Genomic DNA, 19,421 nt, shown 5'->3' with positions numbered 1-19,421 from the left:
GTATATGCAGTGCATTCGGTCTAATCAGCAGACTCGTTTTTAGTAAACATTCAGTTTCAATATTCAGTGTTTCACATTGTGAAGGTTCTTATTGAACAGTGTTGTGTAGTGGTAAAGGACACCATATAGTGAGTGACAGTGCGCCGAGTACCAGATATTCGTTACGTCTTTAATTCAGTTTGTTATGATTCGTATGTGATAAGAAAAATATTTCTTCAATTATGTGTCAGAGCGGCACGGGATTGTAAAAAAGGAGGTGGTCGATTAAAGTAAATTATTACGTGTGCAGCTATGGAATTGATCTGAGTTAGTGTAGTGGATTATGCCAAATTATACAAATTATATAAATGAGGTTAAATGAAGGAAATAATTAAATACAAAGATAATTCAGTAACAGTGTTACAGTAAGGCTTGAACCAACGATAACAGTGAGCGGCTTATCAGCTATCATTTCAGTAGATCGGGCGGCACTCTCCGTATTCTCTCAAACGCAGTGAGTTGTACATCGTATCAATGGAGTGGGTCGATTATTGACCAGTAAAAAAAAAAAAAAAATTAATACCTAACATTCCTGTTCTGTGATGGTGACCGGCTAGTGTGTGACGCTCCGAGATTAAATTATTTGTGGATAACTGGAGTATGCAAATGAGAGTATCGATATCGGGCTTCAGGACAAATACCGATATAGGGCTAGGATACTGGAGTTTATAAGTATCCTTAGTCATAACAGAGTTATAATGCATGACACAATTAGTGCATTTATGACAAATTAGTTCTTCCTCATTTGCATATTTGACCTTCGAGAGCTTCGAGTTTGAAGAGGGCTGGTGAGCGGTCCGCTGTACAGTCACTCCAACGCAGCAGAGCTACTCTATAGCTTCCGACGCCAGACGAGAATTCAACCAACATGCAGGTGAACCGACATAGGACGACTCTGGGGCCCATCGCAAGCGAAGACGTCCTGATGGCAGCTTAAAACCCTGGATGTACTCCCTGAGGAAAGCTGATTGCAGACATCTGAGTGTTGAGTACATTTGAACTTATTATCGTGATAGTTAAAGTCACAATTCATATAAACAAGTAACTTGCATGTAAATACTTTGAATATTATTTGACTGTAACGAAGTTTCAGAGGGATTATAGTTTTTGTAAGATTTTTTCTGTGAGATTTTCTTCGTGGTTTTGAACCACTTATTTAATTCATTATGGGGAAATATTGCATGGTAGTTATAAGGCCCATAGTATAACTTACAGGTGACGTGACGTAAATGTAAAGGGATAAATTTCGTAGTATGATTCATTCGTCTTGAAGTTACAATTAAATGCTATGATTCATCATAAGAGTTTCCGATTACTTTTTTATTATTGCAAGTCACTTACTGGTAGAAACTCCTCTTGTCTAGATTTAAGACTGCAAATTCCATGACAACAGAGGTCAACTGTGGGGGTGTAAGTGATTATTATTATTATTATTATTATTATTATTATTATTATTACAACTTCCCCCATGCGGAGGCTGCCAAATGTAGATCGCGATTAGCCGTGATTTTTTTTTCTCCCTCTCTGAAGATTGCCGTAGGATCTTCTATTTAAGCTTGCATATTTTCGGGATATGAGGAATGAGAAGACGGAACCTGATGTGTAAGTTCGTAATTTTGAGAATGTAGTGGTGTTAAATATATGAGTTCCCCTGTTGAATATATATAATTAGGGCAATGTAGAATGCCGCCTTGAGAATAAGATAATTGAGGCCAAATATAGGCTAGTATATGACGTTACGCTGATAATGTTAATGAATCGCAGAGAGAGCATGTTTTTGCGATGATATGAATATTTAAGAATAGCAGGTAAAGTCCAGTGCTTTGCTCTGTAGGGGAGAAGGGCTGACAGCTTTATGAGGGAATAGTGAGGGGAGACCTTAAGCAAAGTTTGTTGGCCACTTTGTAAGGAGATACATTCAGTTCGTTTTTTTCTTTCCGTAATACAACGAAGACATGCATAAATCAAGAAACTGACATCGTCACAGAGATCTCAGATTTGATAAATGAATGAAATCCTCCCATCTTTCTGTTATTAAAAAAAAAAAAAAAATTAAAATAAAGACCGTTATAGAGTTTTCAGGTTGTTATACCCTCACACGCCGAAGTCCCTGGGTTTGAGTCCCAGATTCTGGCGAGGATTGTTGCTCACCCGTGGCAAATGAGATGGGTCATGCCCGATACTGTTCTTTCCATGGAAATTAAGTGCAGAATGTTATATTATTTCTTCAAGTGAATGTTTATTATACGTCATATAATGTAATATACTGGTTGTTGAGTTGCTATATGTATCGTTTTTTTAGGGACACCGTTGAAATGGAATGTCACGTGTTATATTAAAGCATAGGCAATCCCAATGAAACAGGTGTTATGAGGGAGTTAGTACTCCGCACGATAAATTTGACGAGTTCATTAACGTAGACAATGTGACATAACTATCATGTGTTTAAAATGCGCTCAAGAATTTTGTGGTAAACCTCAATTAACATGATCTGAATAAATTGAATAAAATAATTCATGCCGTAAAGAAAATATGCCTTTGTGAAAGATATGTATAAAGTGTTTTAATATGATATATGATAAGATCTTCCATGTGCTAAATAGTTTTGAAGGGGACGCCCTTTCGATGTATTTTCAATGATTTGAAGGTTATGAAGTGATAAATGCTAATCTGAGAGAGACAGAAAAGGACATTCAAAGCTCAAATCTAATTTATTAATTAATGTTATTGCATATGTAAATATCCCAGCATATCTGTGTGTAGCATGTTTCCTTAGCTAATTAAAGGTGTTTGTGCAAACATAGACGATTTTCCTTCTCATTAGTAGTGTATTCATATTCCTCTGATATCCGAGACTCTTGCCCCCTACTTAGAATTAAATAGTTTAAGCCCCTTTCCGGACATACCACGTACCCAAGCTCTTGAGCCAGCCGAGGAAAGACTCAAGTAGGGGTGATGGTCTTCGATTCCAGAGACTGTTCGAGGGTCTCATCAAATAAATCCTTTCAGCCACTTCATAAGCCAATTAAGATAAATTGTTATGCACTGGTACCCTGGACAAATGCAGTAAGCACAGAGAAAAGTAAAACAATAGTGATGGCAAGGAGAAGGAAGGAAGGAAGGAAGGAAGGAAGGAAGGAAGGAAGGAAGGAAGGAAGGAAGGAAGGAAGGAAGGAAGAGGAAAGATAAAACTGAATGGAAAAATTCTGGAAGTGGTTAAAAGTTTCAAGTACTTGGGAAGTGTGATCACAGACGATGGAAAGATTACCGAAGAAATTGGAAAAAGCATACAACAAGCAACAGCTTCTACCAGAATGTAAGGGGTATTTTGTGGAACCAAGATGTCCCAAAGAAATGTAAGAAAGTATTACATTCAACCTATTATGATCCCATACTAATCTATGAAGCTGGATCATGGACTACAACAAAACGAGAGGGGACAGGCAGCAGAGATGAAATTCCTAATAGGTAATGAGGGCAAGACCAGAAAGGATAGAATTAGAAATGAAGAGATACGGAAAAGGACAAGAATCTTGAAACTACAAGACAGGATAGAACCAACAAAGCTAAAGTGGTATGGGCATATGTGAGAATGGGAGAAGAGAGTGTGCAAAAAAACAAACTTTTTCAGAGAACTTAACAGGAAAGAGACCATGAGGAAGACCCTGAAAGAGGTGGAGAGATTCAGTGTGAGAGCGCATAGAGAAGAGGGGAGGAAAACCAGAAGATGTACTTAAAAAAGGAGAAGAGTGGTGGAGAGACAGGCAGCGGAAGAGGTCCTTGATTCTAAACCCGACCCGGGAAGCTGGAAACGGAAAATAATGATGATGATGATGATGATAATGATGATATCAATTTGGGTTAGACAAGGCTGTAATCTTTCACCAATGTTGGTAATAGTTTACATGGATCATCTTCTGAAAGGTATAAAGTGGCAGAGAGGCATTCAGTTAGGTGGAAATGTAGTAAGCTGTCTGGCTTATGCTGACGACTGGGTCTTAATGGCAGATTGTGTCAAAAGCCTGCAGTCTACTAATATCTTGGAATTTGAAAATAGGTGCAACAAGTATGGTATGTAAATTAGCCTTTTGAAGATTAAATTGATGTCAGTATGTAAGAAATCCAAGAGAATTGAATGTCAGATTGGTGATACAAAGCTAGAACATATAGATAACTTCAAATGTTTAGAATGGTATAGTAGTATAGTAAGTGAGATTGAATCAAGGTGCAGAAAAGCTAATGCAGTAAGCTCACAGTTGTGATCAACAGTATTCTGTAAGAAGGAAGTCAGCTCCTGGACAAAAGTATCTTTACATCGGTTGGTTTTCGGACCACCTCTGCTTTTTGGGAGTGAAAGCTGGGTGGACTCAGGATATCTTATTCATAAGTCAGAAGAAACAGACATGAAAGTAGCGGGAATTATTGTTGGTACAAACAGGTGGGAACAATGGCAGGAGGGCACTCGGAATGAGGTGATACAGGCAAAGTTAGGAATGAACTCAATTAAGCTGTACGCATAAACCGGCTTCGGTGGTGGGGTCATGTGGGGCGAATGGAGAAGGCTAGGTCACCTAGGAGAATAATGGACTCTGTTATGGAGGGTAAGAGAAGTAGAGGGAGACCAAGGAGACGATGGTTAGACTCGGTTTCTAACAATTTAAAGATAAGAGGTATAGAACTAAATGAAGCCACAGCACTAGTTGCAAACAGAGGATTGTGGTGACATTCAGTAAATTCACAGAGGCTTGCAGACTGAACGCTGAAAGGCACAACGGTCTATAATGATGATGTATGTATGAAAGAAATATGACCGCCTGAGTTCAAGAATGTAAATATCACCAGTTCACGTTCCCGACAGGGTTGCACAGTGCCTTCTATATCCTGTTGTCTGCCTGCTCCTATTACCATTAGTTGTCCTTGTATTGGGTATTTTCTTTTTTTTAAATTTGTTAAATGTTAGCATAGAGGTTCCAACTTACCTAGTCATTAATAAATAATGTGTTTCAACTTTTAAACACAGTGGACGCTGTTTATTGTAATCATGGATAATGTTATCAACCGTATTATATAATCACTTTTATGAAATCCCGTACGGACAAATACTAAAACATTGAAATCTTCCGTTTATTGTGATCATGAACTCGGTTTATGTTATCACATTTGTTTTCAAGGCTTTTGTTCTCAAGTATGCGAGTATTATCGCACCTTGCCTGAACACACTTACTTCTTCAAACATGAAAGTGCTAAAGGCTGTAAAACCTCCCAGGAACGAGTAAGAATTTTATGTTGTGCGAGTATGTCTGGTGAAAAGGAAAGACTGTTCGTGATTGGGAAGAGTAAGAATCCACGTTGCTTTAAAGGCATCAATAAGTTTCCAGTGGACTATCATTCCAACTCTAATGCATGGATGACTGCCCTGATGTTCAAAGAATGGCTACTGAAGTAGGATAATAGGCTGGGCCATAAAATAGTTTTGCTGGTTGACAACTGTCCAGCACACATTGTGAATTGTGAGCTCAAGAACATCAATGTGGTTTTCTTACCGGTGAGTACGACTTCATTAATTCAACCATGCGATATTCACACCATGAAAGCATATTATCGCCATGAAATGCGCACAAGGATCTTAGAAAACATAGAAGACTCACATAAAACTCGTGCCAATGCCCTTGCCAAAACAACCTGCCTTCTCGATGCCCTGCATCTTCTAGCCATGTCACGGGATAATGTCTCATCACATACAATAAGGAACTGTTTCCGGTATGGGAGATTTTTAAGAGAATTATCAGAAGTAGACGAGGATGTTGAACTTTAGCTAACAGGCTTAACGGAAGATGAATTTCAGGAATGGATGAACACTGATGAGGGCATTATTACTGATGGGAAACAGACAAAGACAGCATATGTGAAGCAGTTACTTCCACAGAATTAGATATGAGAGGTAAAGAATACAGAGCAGAAGATAGCGATGCTGATGATGACGATGTTGCCGAAACTTCCTGAACACCAACGAATTCTGAAATGCAATAGACGCTAGATATCAATGGACTCTTGGGAGACAACCAGAAGCAAACAACGATTAGAGACTATTTTACATAGCTGAAAACAGTTAACGGTATTGCAGTGCTGTGTACCGGTATTTGTTTCATTGTAGTGCATGTAGGTTATGAATCAGTGTTTCATTGTAATGCATATAGGTTATGAATAAGTACAGTAGGCTACCTATCAAATTTTATTTTTCGACTACTGTTATCAGCCGGTTAATGTTATCAAATTATTTGTGTCCCAGACATCATAATAAGCGGCATCCACTGTATTTTTCTTTTTTTAACTTCAGATAAAATGGTTGGGAACACTGCTTTAGACAAAACATGCCTACTGAAGAGACATGCCTGCTTAGACAGAAGGGTGTCCCAAAGATGTAATGACAATTTTTATCAAAATGATTCTTACCTCGAGGAGGCTCAAAAAAAGCTGCTGATGGTGAGATCTGGGATCTATCTTCTTCCTCCTTTGGCTGGAAACAAAAATTAAATCAATTACAAACACAAATTTTAATTTCAAGACTGAGTCCTCAAATTATTGTTATTATGGTGAGGTGGAATGTTGGATACATAGATTCATGAATTACTTTTGAAGCTCTAAGTTGTACATTTGACCCTGTAGCCTTTGGTAGGTATTTAAGAAGTACAGTAATTCTCCAGACAAACTGACTAAGAAGAGAAAAATGGACTAATTACATCACACGATAATGCCATCAATATAAGAATAAATGATTCAGAATTGTTACAGCACTTGACACTCAACAATACAGAATTTATATAATCAACTAAAATAATATAATCAAGTAAAATGGCTTTAAGTTCAATCCCATGAGTGAGATTTTAAATCCAGATTCATAGCTAATACCTATTTTCTTCTAGTTTTGTGAAAATGTACTGAGATTGCACAAATCTGAAATTTCAATGCTGGGGGACCTTGTTTACAAAAGGTAAAACATAACTGATGATCTTTGTCAATTTTCTTGAACTACAAGTATAAAAACAGAGATATTTGTGTTGATTTTATTCCACCCTGCATCTCTGATTGATGATTTGATTAGCTTGATGCTTTATTTATTCTGACAAGCTCACAGCTGCGCGACCCTAACTGCATGGCCAATTCGCTCGGTAGAAATTGGTCTCACTGTAATTGAGAATATTACCGAGAGGAACACTGCCAGGAGTCAGCAACAGGTAAGCTAAGTGGTCTTTCACAGTGCTGATAGTTACATCAGCTTGAGTAGTTCTGCTGGTGTTTGGTACATTACATGCAGTATATTACAGAGGTTAAGTCTACTTTGTTTCAATAGTGGATTGGGGAAATAGAAAATAATATTCCCTTTAAAAAAAAAAAAAAAAAAACACAACAGCAACCTGTAGTTCTGTTGGAAGAATACTTAAAAAGACAGATTATTATATAGAGTTTTACCTTCTACAGTTATTAAATTTATATAAGCCTAGGTATTACACACCTTCACGACCCATTGCACCCATCACAAAGGTAATAATTTCTTTAAATAGATAATATGACAGTTTCAGCAATTTTGTTTACGAAACAGTGTTCAAGAGTATGTGGTATTTCTGGTCTTTGCACTGTCAGCGATTATCGCTGCTCTTCATATTCAAATATACAACTGATGGCATATGGTCGAGTAAATATTAATCAGCCACTTCCCATATTCTGATATTTGTAGTTCAATTCTCTGCTGTAATTCTGGGAGAAGTTACTGAGAATCTTCCATTGTACTTTTGATCCTTTAGCATTTAAGAGCAGTTTTAATTTCCGTTAACGAATAGGAGAAAGTAAAAAATAACTGTTGAAGTATTTAGTCTTGTCTACACTCATATTGAGTCCGTTAACCTGATGTAATAAGGTGCACTTAAGTGCAGTTTAGAACTGCAGTAAAGATATTTTATTTAGTGTTGGCTACTGAATGCATGATTCGAAGCAGTGTATCGATTCATTCAAATGTCCGAGTGAATCGATTCACAGGAACAGCGAGCTCACGGCACACGATTCAGCTTACTCTCAGCGGACAGTACTGAGTGGACGTTGGCGGGGAGCCGAGCTTCCGCTGCAGCGAGACAGTGAATCATGGCACACCGAAAGAATCGTCCACACAGCACGGCTCAGTGAGACACAAGATACACACGGCTCCTTATTGGCACACTGGACATTGGCGGAGAGCCGAGCTTCCGCTGCAGCGAGACATACAGTGAGCCATGGCACACCGAAAGAATCATATGCAGTCATGGATCAGTGAGACACAACACACACACACACACAGTTCATTTCATTCACTGTCCTCTTCTTACAGGGAGGTTTAAATAATAGATGGATTTATTTGCAGTGTTAAAAAGGTAGTCTAAACATAATTCTAAAGTAGCTAGTAAGTAGGTAGGCTATTAGGTTATCCTATTTATTAGTTTAATGAATCTTAGTATTATAACTTAGTTGACATTTGACAATTAATTAAACTCGACTCTAGCTTGCCGTATGACTATAAGTCATGCTCATGACCACTCAAAAGTACCCGTTTTATATTGGGAAGAACGACTCAGTATTCTCTCAGTTCGTACGTCACATCGCTGCACAAGACTTCAATAGTATGTGGACAGTAAGTGAACCGACTGATGCAATAACTTAACCAACAGTATGTTGAATAAGAAAACCAGTGGGCTACTGTACATCTCGGGTAGCCTATACAAAATATGACGATTTAAAAAAAATCCTCTGCTGATAATGACTGAGCGAGTTGGATGTGCGGTTAGTATCGAGTAGCTATGCGCTTGCATTCGGGGGATGGTGTGTTCGAATCCCACCGGCGGCAGCCGTTAAGATGGTTTTCCGTAGTTTCTCCATTTTAATTAATTTATTAAACACAATGTGTACAATCAAGTTTTTCACCACTCTGTCATTTCTGTGATTAGAGATTGAGGTCTGTTTACACATTCCACTAAATGGTATTTAGAGCATGGATTATTGCATTTCTTGCAGACGCAATCCTCCTTGGGTTCATGGAATGCCTCATTCTGGCAGATCCTTCCATGAAACCCATGGACAGCGAATCGTGTATATAGATGTCGAAGCTTGAAATTCGGTCCCATCCAAATTTCTGACTTCACTGCATCAGTCTCCATTATTTCTTGGGGTATCTCGTCGGCTTTTTTCTGTCTCTCCTCGATGATAGTTTTATATGCATGCGTTTCCAGTAGACAAAAAAATGTGCTTTATGTCTTCCATGAAGAAGGTTTCCTGCGCTATTTTATACGCGTAGCTATTTCTTGAGAATTTTGATATTGAGAGAGCTCTCTTAATAAATCTTGCCTTGACGCTTTCTAGCTTCCTAAGGTTGTTCACTGACAAGTAAGGCCAAATTAATTGAATACCATATGTGGCAGTCGGCATAACTTTAATTTTGAACAGTTTCATTGCTGTTGATAGGGATAGGTTTTGGAGTTTGGGGATGTCATATGAGACTTTCGTTGCTGACGTAGCTCGCTCCTGTACATGTAGGGAGAAAGCAGTTCCAGTAGTTTGTAATACGACACCCAGGTATTTGTAGTTTGATACGAATTATAAAGGTTCTTCTCCACATTTTAGTTGGTCCATATTAGATATCCTTCCTCCCCTTCTAAATTTCATAGCTTTGTTTTGGAATTATTTATTTCCATAGAATTATCTTTCGCCCATACCCTAATGTTCTCCATGGCTGTTTGTAGTAGGGTTGGGCAGACCGGAACATTCACTTGTTCCGCAACATTAGGAGCTTGAGGCGGAGTGTTTCGGTACAGAGTGCCGAGACACGGGACACAGGACTGTAACTGCGTCCTAGAGAGAACTTCCGAGAGGCAACAGGACATGCTCCGCTTCAGCTGGAATGTGCCTGAACCGAACGTGCTGTGCCAAGGCCGCACTAGATTAGTTGGCCTTCGCTGTGTCTGCCTGTCGATACCGGCTGTGTGCCGCCCTGTGTTGGAGTGTCAACATTTTTTCATCCAGTTATATCTTTAATTCCAAAGTGATGACCCATGTTTTTCTTGGGCTTAAAAGTTTCCTTAAAGTCCAAATTAATTTTTAACGTCAATCCCCGAGAAAGTGTTGAGGGAAATTTTCGAGATATTGAAGGAAGTAAATGGAAGTGCAGAGAGCATAAGGGACGCAGGCGAAGCAGCTAAAGCAGTGCAGCGCAGAGCAGATTTCTGTAATCCACACAAATCATTGCACCATCGCAAGTTGACAGACAGGGCAGGACAGAGCAGAGCAGGCCGGTTCTGCACCTACTTCCGCCTACCACGCGCAGTCTTCGAAACACAGTTTCCTGCGCACGTGTCAAGCAGTTAGTTAAGAAATGGAGGAGAAAATTACCACAGCCATTCAGTCTCACCATGTTTTGTAGGTACTATGTGAATCATGTGGACTGCAATTCAGTATGTACGTATGTATGTATGTATGTATGTATGTATGTATGTATGTTCGTGAGAAAATGGCTGAACAGAATTTAATGAAAATCGGTATGTAAATTCGGGGAATAAGGCACTACAGTCTAGGCTATAAATCATTTTATTCACGCTGCGTAACAAGGTAGTTTAGAGAAAGGCCTAAAATGTAATCCACCGAGCAAGTGGCCGTGCAGTTAGGGTCGCGCATCTGTGAGCTTGCATTCGGGAGATAGTGGGTTCGAACCCCACTGTCGGCAGCCCTGAAGATGGTTTTCCGTGGTTTCCCATTTTCACACTAGGCAAATGCTGGGGCTGTATCTTAATTAAGGCCACGCCCGCTACCTTCCCAATCTTTCACCCTTCTGTCGCCGAAAACCTTCGATATGTTAGTGCGACGTTAAACAAACAGCAAACAAAATAATGTAATCCTCATATCTATGAAACAATCTGTGACCCAAGTTCTCGCAACATATAGAATTTAAGACAAAGATCTAATGCTGATTACGGAGAGCATCATCGCCAACTCCGTCGCCATCATCCATCATCACATTTATGTGCATTCGGGAGATAGGGGGTTCGAACCCCACTGTCGGCAACCATGAAGATAGTTTTCCCGCCGTTTCCCATTTTCACATCAGGCTAATGGTGGGGGGGGGGGGCTGTACCTTAATTAAGGCCACGGTCGCTTCCTTCCCATTCCTAGCCCTTTCCTATTCCATCGTTGCCATAAGACCTATTTATCATTTATCATGTCTTGTCAAATATAAATGCAAACGCGTTCACAACAGATTGTCAATGTTGAGTGATTTTAGTATCATGTGTCTTGTGACAACTAGATGAAAATCTAGCAGTACATTTATAAATACATATTTTTCCCTCTCCCCCACTGCGATCCTATTAACGAATTTACCATGCAAGTTGGTCGTGCGGTTAGGATCGCCTTGCTATTAGCTTGCATTCGGGAGATAGGGGGTTCGAACCCCACTGTCGGCAACCATGAAGATAGTTTTCCCGCCGTTTCCCATTTTCACATCAGGCTAATGGTGGGGGGGGGGGGCTGTACCTTAATTAAGGCCACGGTCGCTTCCTTCCCATTCCTAGCCCTTTCCTATTCCATCGTTGCCATAAGACCTATTTATGTCGGTGCGACGTAAAAAATATAAAAAGATAATCATGAATTAAATTCTTTGCTTAGTCTATATGAACGCCGAACATCGGTAACATATAAATATTCTTCAGTCTTGTAAACTGGCGAAGGTGGTTGCTTTTATTGCGATTGTCTTAAGCTGAAAAACCGCGTTGCCATCAGCACAAGGGAAATTGTGAAGATGACTAACAAAATGAGAAAAATCGTGAATGCTTGAAGAAAAAGAAAAAAAAGTCTCTTTATACTGGATGCCCCAGTATCACAGAGTCTAAAGAAAACATGTTATTTCTGAAAACCGACGAGAACCTGCGTGGCAATGTGCGCTCACGTCCACTTCGCAGTTTCGTAAGCTTCGCGCTGTTCTGCTCTGCTCTTCCCTGCTTTGCGGCCAACTGCTTCTCAATGTGCGCCCGGCCTAACAGCACGAAAGTACAACAATGTATTCATCCAGTTATATTTTTAATTCCAAAGCGACGACCCATACTTTTCTTGGGCTTAAAAGTTTCCTCAAAGTCCAAATTAATGTTTAACGTCAATCCCCGAGAAAATGTTGAGGGAAATTTACGAGATATTAATTACTCACTAATTACTCACAATACCGGCCAATACATTCATCTGGTGAAAATATTCTTGAATTGGTTACTTTTAAACACCTGCACTGCCATTGTAACCGTGTTATATGTATTTTATATTGACCGGAAAAATCTTAATCTAAAAGCAGCCTTTAAACGTGATTAGTGGGCGCGAATTTTAGTGTTCCGACTGTTCGTTCACGTTCCCTGCAGCTTTATGCTGGACCATGGCCATAACTAAACACAGGCACACACCACACAGCACGTTTCGTACAGGCACATTCCCAGTTCCCACTGGTGCGGAGCATGTAATGTTGCCTCTCGAAGTTCTCTCTACACTGCGCAGTTACAGTCCCGCGTCCCATGCGCCCGCTGCACAGTTCAGCTAGTAGGTGAAGGGCAGTGCATAGTAGCGCTTCTGATGGGACAGCGAGTCAGTGTCTCTGGCTCGCTTGAGAATGTTTCGGAACAATTGACACTCGGGGTTCTGGAACAGCGGAACATAACTGTGCACCGGCACATTGTGCCGAAACAGGTACATAGTGCCCAACCCTAGTTTGTAGGTCTTCACGGTATCTTGAAAGGATGACCATGTCATCTGCATACATAAGCAGTTTGACTGATCTTCAGTCTATAGATTGCTCAATATCTGAGGTAATCACGTTGAAGAGAACTGGACTCATCGGATCCCCTTGTAGAACACCCTTTGTTTGAGTGATACTCCTCGACGTGGCGATGCCATCATAGATTGTTACATAGTTTACGTTTAAAATCGATTTCAATGTTTCTAATTCACTATTGGAAGTGTCTAATATGTTTTCCAACTTATGGATAAGTATCCTTCTGTTAAAACTGTCAAATGCCTTAGAATAGTCAATATAGATTGCATACAGCGGTCTACCAGGTTGCGCTAAGGTCGTTATTATTTCTTGCACAAGATCCTGCACAGCCTGTAGAGTTGATTTCCCCAGGGTAAAGCCGTATTGATTCGATGGTATGTTAGCACGTAGACTTTGTTCTATCCGTCTTAGTAGGAGTTTAGAGAAGGTTTTGAACATAACATTTTCCAGGGCAATTCCCCTGAAAGAGTTTGGATCCTCCTCCTTTCCTTTTCCTTTGTAGATCAAAATTATGAGTGTCTTCCTCCATTGATCTGGAAATGTCTTACGTTTTAGGCATTCAATAAATAGGCATGTTAGCAGATCTAGCAGGTCATGGAGTGTCTCTTTTAAATGTTCTATGTAAATCCCATCTGGTCCAGTCGCTTTGTTATTTTTCCCATTGCTTATAAGTTGGCTGACCTCCTCTGTTGTGATTGGGTGCGTGTCCTGGATGTTTGTCAGTTGCGGAGTGAAGCCGCTTGTCCTTATGTTTGATTCTCCAAGAAGATGACGAAAATGTGACTCCCATTGTGACATGTTTAAAAGAGGAGTTGATGCCTGTTTCTTTGAGTATTTTAAGATTTTATAAGGCTTCGCTTCTGCCTCGGATAATAACTTCAGTATACAAATCATAAATTTTTTCTTTTCCTTTAGTAGGGTTCTATATTTCCGACGTTCCTCAGAATATTTTGCTAGCGCGTCCATACCATATGCCCTAGCAGAGTGAAGTAAATGTAACGTTGATTGCCTCATGATGTAACATTCCTTATCAAACCATGGCTTTGCAGTGCGATCAAATGAAGGTAATATAGTGGAAGCTTGCCGAATTGTGTCATTCAATGCTTCTGTCGCTCCATCCAGGTTCCCTAGCCCTATCATACGCATGATTGTCGGAATCACTTCTTTGCTCTTTTGCCATCTTTCCACCTCTATATGTCTAGAGACTCTCTGCTTAGGGGGATCTCCTGACTTACGTGTTCCATTACTTAATTGTATATTACTGGAAGGTGTTTCCTGATTGCTTCTTTTTCAGTCTTCACCTGCACGTGTCCTGGATTTGAGAACATTAAGTCAATTGTGCTCCTACCATTTGAGGCAATATATGTGTAATCATTCTTCCTCTTTAGTAGTCTTAGCTGGTAGTCTAGAAGAAAGTCTGTGATCGCTTGAGACTTTGTATCCCATTCGTCTACATGGCAGTTCAGGTCACCAAGTAACAGGGTTGGTTTGTTATTATCTGTGTTCTCCAGTGTCTTCCCTAGCTCGTCTATTATGACCTCAGGATCTGTACTGGGCGTGAAGTACACTCCTATTATGTTCATCCTGCTAACGATTACTGTTAAAGTGTTGAATGTGCGGATAATTTGACTGATAGGCTGTACGTGCGGCTTTATGTAGCAGCTTAATCCGCCTGATGGGCGGCCTCTGTCGCCTTTCTTGGGTAGAGAGTGAATACCACAGAAGCCATTAATGTCTATTTCTTCCATGCTGAAAGTTTCTGTGAAGAGCAGTACATCATTCCCTAGAAGTGTGAGCCGGGGGGAGGGGGGTCAAGGCCAATACATTCTTCAACCCTTCTACATTCCAAGTCATTAATCTGATGCATTTAGAGATATTGCTGTTGTTGAAGTTGTTGCTGTGTGATCTACGCACCGGATGACCTCTTGTAACGGTAGATATTGATGATAAACTGATTTCAGAGTTAAAACTCAAAGGGGCGAAAAGGCCAGAAATTTTCACTGTCAACTATTTCTTTATCTTTCTCCAGGAATACTATTTTGAATGCTTTGTTCCTACTTCTTGTTCGAATAGTGAAGCAAGCTTTGACGCTATTAATACCTTTTTCTGCCATATAATAGGTGATGTCTTCTTCTGTGGACTCTTCATCTAGGTGTCCGAAGTACATCCAGTATAGTCTTAGTACCGATTTGAGTTTTCTGTTACCTTGTTATTCTCCTTCTCTATTTTGGCTGGGGGCAGGGGGCGAAGTTCTTGATTAGCAGATCGTAATTGGTTTCTGCTACTTTGGGTAACGCATTCATTTCTGATGTGCCTGTCAGGTTGCTGTCGGGCCTGACGACTTGTTACTGTAGCATACTCCATGTTTTCAATGTCCATTTCAAGTTTGTTTGATGAATTACTCATCAGAGGGCTGGATTCATAATCTATGATAAATGTCAAAAGACTCAGGTCGTTGATGCGCAATTCCACTGCCTTCTCTGCGATAGCTTGCTTCATCTATGAGAACTTTGGTTACCATTAGCGAATTGTCCCTATGAGCACTATGTGACTCTCTATGATGAATGTCAAAAGACTCAGGTCGATGATGCGCAGTTCCACCGCCTTCTCATCGATGACTTGCTTCATGTATGAGAACTTTGGTTGCCATTAGCGAATTGTCCCTATGAGCGCTAGATACTCTCCTGGAGCAAAAAATTGCTGCTCTGAGGAAAGTTAAATGTATGAAACACGTGATATCTGCCAAGAGACCTGTGCCTTACAAAATGAGACATGAAACACGAAGTAAAGAAGTAATGACAATTTTGTCCCAGTGTTTTACACCAGGTCAAATACGATGTTTGCTGAAAAGGAAGAAACGTGTCAGATGGAGCCCTGAAGATATTGCAAACGCATTCACTTTAAGAGTACTTTCCCCCAAAGCGTTCGCTTATTTAAGGAAAAGGAAATACCCTTTACCCTGCCGGTCAACTCTTCAGAGGTGGACAAAAGAGTTTAAATGCAGACCGGGCATTTTGAAAAAAGTATTAAAATTAAACAAAGCTAGATCACAAATGTTAAAACCATTCGAGGCAATGGCTGTTTTAAGCCTCGATGAGATGTATTTTGATGGTCGCGTGAGCTATGCTTCCTCCGATGATGTGATACTCGGGCCGCACAAAAATGTTCAGGTGGCGATGATTCGCAGTTTATTTTCAAAATGGAAACAGCCTGTGTACTACGACTTCGATGTTACGATGACAAGCACATTGTTGCAAACCGTTATCAAAGAGCCTGAAGGGACAGGAGTCATAGCCGACTACAGTTACAAGCCGGAGTCATGTAAGTTTGGCAACGTCCATTGGAGGCCAAGGTGAAAGCACGCGATCTATCCGTGTATATTAATGTCTAGTGAACTTCGTTTCGTGTTTCGTTTAATTTTTCACAAATAGGTTTGAGTATATATAACAAGATAAGTGATAGAATAAGCATACATAGAGCCTATCATCAAAATAATGTGAAGGCTAAGTAGGGCTGAGTAACTTGGACTGTAGAGCTGACTGGCTTTCTAAGCCCGGCTCAGCCCGGTGGTATTTGAAGGTGCTCAGATACGTCAGCCTCGTGTCGGTAGATTACTGGCACGTAAAAGAACTCCTGAAGGACTAAATTCTGGCACCTCAGCATCTCCAAAAACTGTAAAAGTAGTTAGTGAGACGTAAAGCAAATATTATTATTATTATTATTATTATTATTATTATTATTATTATTATATATAATTCGCTGGGGCCATCAAGGACCACGTTAAGTCTTGTTGCATTTGACACTGAACTTGGCCTTCTTTAGAGCCCAAATTTCCCTCATTCTTTGTGAGTGGGCCTGCTTACTCTCCTCTGTCCAAGGGGCACCGTGTCTTCTCTTCGGTTGCTCGTCTCGGTTTAGCCCGTTCGTCAATATTTTCTTGCGGAAGAGATCTCTGTTAAGGGCGTCTTCAGCTGAGATATGTAGCATTTGAAGGTCTTCTTTGGTATTTCTAAACCAGGGAATTGTGGTTTTGGGGTTTGAATAAAAAAAGTGAAAGATTTCTTTAGTTAACTTTCTTCCGTCCATTCTTTTCAGATGACCGTAAAATCGTGCCCGTCTTTTTCTGATTGTGTCGGTAATTTTCTCTATTTTGCTGTAGACTTCCTTGTTGGATCTCTTTTGATGGATTCCATTTCTGTACTTTGATCCCAAGATTCCTCTCACAATTTTGCGTTCTCTTTTCTCCAGTTCTTCAAGGAGTCCTTTGTTGGCATTTAGAGACAGGGTTTCGGCTGCATATAGAACTACTGGCTTCAGAACTGTTTCATAGTGACGTATCTTGGTGTTTTGGGAAAGGCATTTTTTGTTGTAGATTGTGCGGGATGTTTGGTAGGCTATTTCCAGTTTGCGTACTCGCTCCTGAAGTGCTTCTTTGTCCAGTCCATTTTTCATGATGATCTCACCCAGGTATTTGAATTTGTCTACTCGGGTGATGTCCCAGTATTTTGTATGGAGTTTTGGTGGAGCCTCTTTGATGTTAGTCATTACTTCTGTTTTCTCAAACGATATCTGCAAGCCAGTTTGTTCGGCAATTTCCTTTAAAATTTCAACTTGAGCTCTAGCGGTTTCTATGTCGTTTGAGAGAACAGCAATATCATCGGCAAATGCTAAGCAGTCTGTTGCGATCCCCTTAGATTTGGTTCCTATTCTCAATGGACTGTAGTTGGTTTCCTGTAATCTCACCCGCCAGGTTCTGATGATCTTTTCAAGAACACAGTTGAAGAGTATCGGGGATAGCCCATCACCTTGTCGGACTCCTCTTTTGATGTCAAAGGAATGCGAGAGACATCCGTGGAACTTCACCTTGGATTTTGTATCGGTTAGGGTGGCTCTAATTAATGCCAGCAGTTTCAAATCAACTCCAAATTCATTTAAGATGTTTAGCAGGACTTCCCGGTCAATGGAGTCGTACGCTTTCTTAAAGTCCACAAAGACAGACACATACTGCTTGGACCTTAGTGTACAATATCTGATGATCGTTTTGAGATTTTGTATCTGTTCAGCTGTTGAGCGACCTTTTCTGAACCCTCCTTGGTATTCACCTATTTGATGTTCGACTTGTGCTTCCAAACGCTCTAGGATGGCAAGTGATAGAATTTTGTAAGTCACGGGTAGCAAAGATATTCCTCTGTAGTTGTTGATGTTCTTCATGCTGCCTTTTTTGTGTAATGGATGGATCAAAGCTATTTTCCAATCTTCGGGTAGGGTCTCCTTGTTCCAAATTTCTTCTATTTGCTTTTGCAAGATATCAAGTGATTCCTCTGGGGCATATTTCCATAGTTCTGCTACTACTGAATCTTCCCCCGGCGCTTTGTTATTTCTGAGACGGGCAATGTGGCGCTTGATTTCATCTCTGTCGGGTGGTCTGGAATCTGGGTACCTGAGTAAGGGTTCCTTGGTTTCAATGGGGCTTTGCGGTTTAGAGCAATTAAGTAAATTCTTGTAGTAGTCTGCCAGAATGCTGCAATTTTCTTCATCTGACGTCGCCAGTGAGCCGTCCTTTCGCTCAAAGCATAGAGATGGTGGTTTATAGCCAGTGAGTTTGCGTTTGAAGGCTCTGTAGTACTCTCTGCTTTCATTCTTCCTAAAGTTTTGTTCTATCTTTTCAATGAGAGATTTTTCGTATTTACGTTTCTCAGTTCTGAACACCCTAGCTGCTTGGGCACGTTGGGTTTTGTAGGTTTCCCAATCATTTTCTGATTTTGTAGAGTAGTACTGTTTCCACACATTGAGTCTTTCTTGGAGTAATAATAATAATAACTTAAATGTTTCCACCTTTTCAATACAATATATTCACAAATTTACAAAATTATACGGTACTAGTTCCGACCCCTAGATGGGTCGGAACTAGTACCGTATAATTTTGTAAATTTGTGAATATATTGTATTGAAAAGGTGGAAACATTTAAGTTATTATTATTATTACTTATATATTGTTCAATACGGACCAAAAACATGAAATTCATAACCATCTTTCTTGGAGGACTGATTCGCAGGCACCATTCCACCAGGCATGCTTTTTGCTTCTCTTGATTTCTGCAATGTCTTTGGCGGCCTCAACAAGGAGACTTTTGGCGTTGTTAAAGTCACAGTCATTTGGTGTAGCCTTCTCCTGGAACTTCTCGACCCTTTGCCGAAGTTTATCATTGTCGAAGCGTGTGATCTGTTTTGTTGTCTTCCTTGTGTTTGCGGGAATTGGTTTGAATTTGATAAGAGACATATAATGATCTGAGGCCACATTGATGCCTTTCTTTACCTTGACATTCATAATCTCAGGGCTGTTTCTCCTGGAGATTGCAACATGATCAATTTGGAACTCTCCGAGAGCTTGGACGGGAGAACGCCAAGTCATTTGCTTTCTGGGTAGATAGCGAAAGTGGGTCGACATGACCTGCAGGTTGTGATTTTCGCAAATGGACACCAGTCTTTTGCTGTTGGGATTGGTTCTTTTGTGAGCAGGGTAATTTCCTATAACTTTCTTGTACTTCTGTTCACGACC

The 19,421-nt window shown here is 40.2% G+C and overlaps 1 protein-coding gene across 1 annotated transcript in view; it reads right to left on the bottom strand.

The window, feature by feature from the left end:
- The window catches only part of LOC136866005 (vesicular integral-membrane protein VIP36), a 189,530-nt gene that overhangs the window by 24,387 nt on the left and 145,722 nt on the right, over window positions 1-19,421 (bottom strand). The window contains exon 6 of the mRNA XM_067142614.2: window positions 6,493-6,556. Within this exon, the coding sequence (XP_066998715.2) occupies window positions 6,493-6,556 (64 nt within the window). The remainder of the gene's footprint in view (window positions 1-6,492; window positions 6,557-19,421) is intronic.

This window comes from Anabrus simplex, chromosome 3 (assembly GCF_040414725.1).
Source record: "Anabrus simplex isolate iqAnaSimp1 chromosome 3, ASM4041472v1, whole genome shotgun sequence".
Classification (NCBI taxonomy): Eukaryota; Metazoa; Arthropoda; class Insecta; order Orthoptera; family Tettigoniidae; genus Anabrus; species Anabrus simplex.
This window is presented reverse-complemented; position numbering and strand designations above follow the sequence as displayed.